At 38.8% G+C, this 5,011-nt stretch overlaps 1 protein-coding gene across 1 annotated transcript; it reads right to left on the reverse strand.

The window, feature by feature from the left end:
• Positions 1-211: 211 nt before the first annotated feature.
• Positions 212-4,523, reverse strand: LOC122610293. The gene is made up of 6 exons (XM_043783289.1): positions 4,410-4,523; positions 2,932-3,952; positions 2,623-2,835; positions 1,908-2,570; positions 1,446-1,751; positions 212-1,344 (listed from the first exon to the last, which is right to left on the reverse strand). Exons 1-6 carry the CDS (start codon positions 4,521-4,523, stop codon positions 212-214), a joined length of 3,450 nt encoding a protein of 1,149 aa, XP_043639224.1.
• Between the last annotated feature and the right edge of the window lie 488 nt (positions 4,524-5,011).

Genomic DNA, 5,011 nt, shown 5'->3' on the forward strand with positions numbered 1-5,011 from the left:
AGGTCTGGAAAATCACTCAACGACCTATTATTAGCATTTAATATTGTCTCTATCTTTTGGAGGGTGAAATTTGCAATCTCCTCATCAGTAAACATGACTTCTTGATTCTATAACTGTAACCGCTGATTGTATAAAATATCTTCTGAAAGATAAGGAAGACTTTCTCTGAAGAACCTAGCATGATCAGCAACCGTACAAAATAATAATATGGTTACAAAAAGCTCCCGAAGTTGATTTCCCAACTTCCATTGGGATGCAAATGTAAAGCCTTGCACGCTGACATGAAAGAGTCATGCTCCACACCGTCCACTGTAAGGATATCTTTGAAGCTCTGAGCACCGCGTACGACATTCAGTAACATCCTAAGATAGTACTTTTGTCCCATTGAAGAAGGGACGTAATAAAGTCGGCCAACAGACTTACTACCACTTTTTGGCTTCCATGTTAAGTCTTGTTGATGCCATGTGAACTCAGTGGGATACTCAGGATAAGTTAGATGACGACCTTCTGGATATAATTCGTTTGCAGTCATCCATTCTGTAAATTTAGTCTTTGCAGCATTTTCCCTCGAAGCAACTCTTTCCACGTTTTCACCACTTTCGATCTTTGCAGCATTTTCCCTCGAAGCAACTCTTTCCACGTTTTCACCACTTTCGAAACAAACTGTGTTGCATCCTTCTAAATGAAAAGGAAGCCTCTCGACCGCTATTGAACGATAATGCATTTCATATCCTAACAATTTCCAACATGCTTCGGAAGCAGACACGTAACGACATTTCAGGTAAGCCTCAATTTCGTTTTCTTGTTGCAAAACCGTCTGATATGATGTTCTGTTGTTCTGTCCTTCACTTACTGTTGCACGATCTGGACCTTTATTAAAATAATTGAAAAGGTATTTAACCAAAGAACCCTGGTTACACCATTCAACGTTAATATGGCAACCATATTTGACAACCAAGTCAATGTTATGGGGAACAACGAATTGATTGTCTAGCAAAATTTCCCTTCGACCAACTTTTGCTTGCCTTCCATTATTAGACCTCTTATACCGGGGCCAACCATCACGATTAACAAATGTTTCCTCGCAATAGTCTTTTGGGAATCCTTTGGAACATGTACCATTGGGTTGAATACATGGACTTTTACGATTGTGCTCTCCGCAGGGTCCATGCATCATATGAGTACGAACAACTTCAAATGCAATCGGGTCATCTTGTTCAGAAGGAAGCTCGGCAGAGATGACATGATCAATATCATCAGGTGAAATCTTATCATGTTTGTGTAAAAATATGAGGGCATGGCAACGAGGCAATCCACGTTTTTGAAACTCAATGGTATAAATAACTGGAGACGCCAAAAAAAACCCGTTATGATTATTAAACAATACTAAAAATATCATATAATATGAAGCACATTATATATATATATATTAAATTAGCACGTACTTGCTTCTACACGTCCAAAATGATGGTTTTTAGCTATGTCCTCCATTAGCTCATCCAATTTAATCTTAAACATGCGGGTGATGATCTCTGGTTTATCAACCGGTGGTTGACCAGGTATGCTATTTTCAACATGACGGGAAATCTCGACCCAACTTGGGTTGCAGGTCATGGTTACAAAAAGATCTGGAGTACCAATTGAACGGCATATGGCCATAGCATCCTGATATTGCTGGATCATATGTCTAGGCCCACCATTAAACAATGATGGCAGGATAATTCTTCTTCCAACAACATCAGAATCCGTCTCTCCATTTGCAATATGATCATGCAAGCCATTATATAATTCAGAACGGATGGTAGGCTGATTCCTTTTATACTAGTCTAAATCATGATCGAGAACAGCAGTATAAGCATCAACTATGTATGTATGAAACAACCGGCCAGTTTTATGCAATAATTTACCTTCACGGATTCTCTCTTGCAAACGAAAGCAATAATATTCCCTCAAGCTCATGCACTTTCGCTTCGTGTTGGCAGGAAAATTTAAAGGGTTGTACAAACGATACCCATCCTCTCCATAAGGAAAAAGCAGTGGATATTGCAATGCCATAAAACTTGGGTGTAGCTCAGTTATCCTCTTAATAGGATATCTACCCGGCTCACCACCCCTTCCCTCAACTATTACATCTCGATAATCAGTGGGATTACCATCACCCGGAATAAGTGCAGCGACCTCGGATGCAGTTGGTAGGTTGTATTGTCTTCCATCTCTTTGTCGGGTAGCAATGAGACAAAGGGTAACACGCTCCATTGGTGAATCCCTAAACCTATCTTTTGCCATGCTAAATGATTGTACCAGGGGGTTAACAGCATCAAACATTGTTATCAGTTCTTGAAGTAACATCCGCAGAATTGCGTCATCTCCATTTGAAGAACCTGCTCTGTTCAATGCATAAAGACGATTTTCAACTTCATTTTCAGTGTCAAAAATATACAGTTGTGCAAATCTGGGATGCCCATCCTCGTGCATTAGCAACAATGTACCAATACGGTGATGGTTATGCCCGTTTAGGCAGAAAGTGTAAGGCCCACCTCCGTCATTAAGATCTCTAAGTATTTTCCCCCCTGTTGATGTGAAGGAAAACATTGCGCAGAAACTTTCTGAATACTTTAGAACGTTCTCCACCATTATAATCCATCAATTCTTGTAATAATTGTGGGGGATGCTGTGAAAATGGTAACTGAACTTTTCCTTCACGAAAACACGTTGAGAATTTTGGATTAGATCTGGTAGAACGTCTAACCGTTCGTTCACCATACCAAAACTTTTCTTCACAATAAACACACGTGTATGTAGCATCACCACAATCCCAATATTCCGTCATCCTACCTGCAGTCAGAAAATATGATTTGAAGTGAAATGAACTACCATACAAATAACTTGTATAATAACAAAGGAAATTATTTCGAGGAGATAGTTCCTTACGTTGTTGACGTGCAAGGTGATACACATCAGTCTGTTCAGGGTCGGGGTTTTGTACAACATTTTCACGAACAGTATTGGCCTGTATTGTAGAAGTAGTACTTGCCACATTCACATGATTAACACCATAGCCGGATGTTTCAGAAGGGGTGTCCGCGTGAGATGATGTGGTATGATTAATTGCATTACCATTAACATCAATGACGGTTCTTGACGATATCATGACTGCAGGTGTGGCCAGAGGTGGTGTAGTAATAGTAGATCCCATAGAATTCATTCCGACTTGACTGTTTTCAAGAAAGCGAGGTCTAACATTTCGAGGAACTGAAGCACTCAATCGAGGTCTACCCCGAGGACGGGAAGATGCGACAATAGGACTGGAATTCACATTAAGATGAATCTCATAGGGCGGTGTTGTTTCCCCAGTTTGTACTACACTAACTTCTGGGCCAGAAGGGTTACCATCGACGCCAATGACAGTTCTTGATGATATCATGAATGTAGATGTGGGCAAAGGTGAGGTTATCGTAGGAGTGTCCGTTGAATTCAAACCCATCCGACTATAGTCATGAAACCGAGGTGTAACAATCCGAGAAACAGAAGCACCCCCTTGAGGTCTACCCCGAGCATGTGAGGATTGGAATGTAGGACGGGAATCACCATTAATAATTTCCCCAGTGCGGAATGTTGTTTCCCTAATATGTAATGCACCAAGTTGTCTTGCTTGATTTGGTGAAGTATTAACAGAAGGCAAAGGTTTTGTGCTTTTCGGGGGACGACCTCTACCTCTTCTAATGGGGGTAGTTACTGGTGATACATAAACATTTGTGATATCGCTTAAAACATCAACACTTGCCATAGGGACCAACCTGATGGGACTACCTTCAATAGAGCGCTCAGTAATATTCGTAGGCTGTGACATATCAAAGTCTTGAGTTCTACCAAGAGGAAGTAAAGATGGGACTGTAGTCTGAGTAACTGTAGAGTTTGTGGTTGATGCTAGGGCTACACGTGGCAGACGAAACTGTACTCCTTGATTCGGTCAAGTAGGATAAGAACTTAAAGGTTTTCTACTTAAAGGGGGCCCGACCTCTACGTTTTGTGACAGGAGTTGTTTCAGATGAAACGGGGACATTAGTGATGTCGCTCAATACTTGAACATTGGGTGTGGACTTAAAAGAAACATGGTTAAGTGGACAAACATTAGTCCTAGGTAATTGAGGAATGGTTTGGTTACTATTTTCATTTCCAATGTTGGACATATTAGAAAGCTACAAAAAAACTAAAATGTGTTCCGAAGTCATATAATGTAATTAAACATACATACAAAGCACATGCGTATAGAGATTAAACATGGAATGTAATGATGCACGACAATGATGTATAACGAAATAGAAATGACACCTTAATGAGGAGGAATGTATAAGTGTTCCGGGTCAACCGTATTCATAGAGATGGAAATAACCATCTTTATTAATAACCATTAGTCTTTCAAGTATATGGGCTACATGAGCCATATTTGTAGACTTTCCATTGTTACCCAAAGCTTCCAAAAGCTCAACCGTGCCACAAGAGTGGGGTAACTCTTTAGCCATTAAAGATGATGATGATGATGAAATTGTTTTTGTTTTTCCTTCTTTTTTACCCTCAAGATGTATTTTCATATTGCAAAATTTAATCAAAGATAGATATAGATAACATAGATATATATAGATAAATATATGTATATAGTAATAGCTAGGATATTTTTTATGGGGTGGGGGGATCGACAAACAAAGAATGGAAGTGGAGAAGGAAGAGTTAATGATCAAAATATATTTTTTATAATATTTAATTTAATAATTCAATGAGATATGTATCAAACTACATAATTGGCTTTTTTTTATTGTAATAATCAAGTGTTGGGTCATCTTGCATAATAATTTGAGTGGGGATTTGTAGTTGCAAGTTGCAATTTACAAACGTAATACATATGTATTATTTCCCTTTCCTTTTAACATATTTTGTAATTTTAAATATATTTAAAAAAATTACCGAAGTGTTATACATATTTTGACCAAGATATATACATATTTTGACCAAG

Source organism: Erigeron canadensis, chromosome 8 (assembly GCF_010389155.1).
Source record: "Erigeron canadensis isolate Cc75 chromosome 8, C_canadensis_v1, whole genome shotgun sequence".
NCBI lineage: Eukaryota > Viridiplantae > Streptophyta > Magnoliopsida > Asterales > Asteraceae > Erigeron > Erigeron canadensis.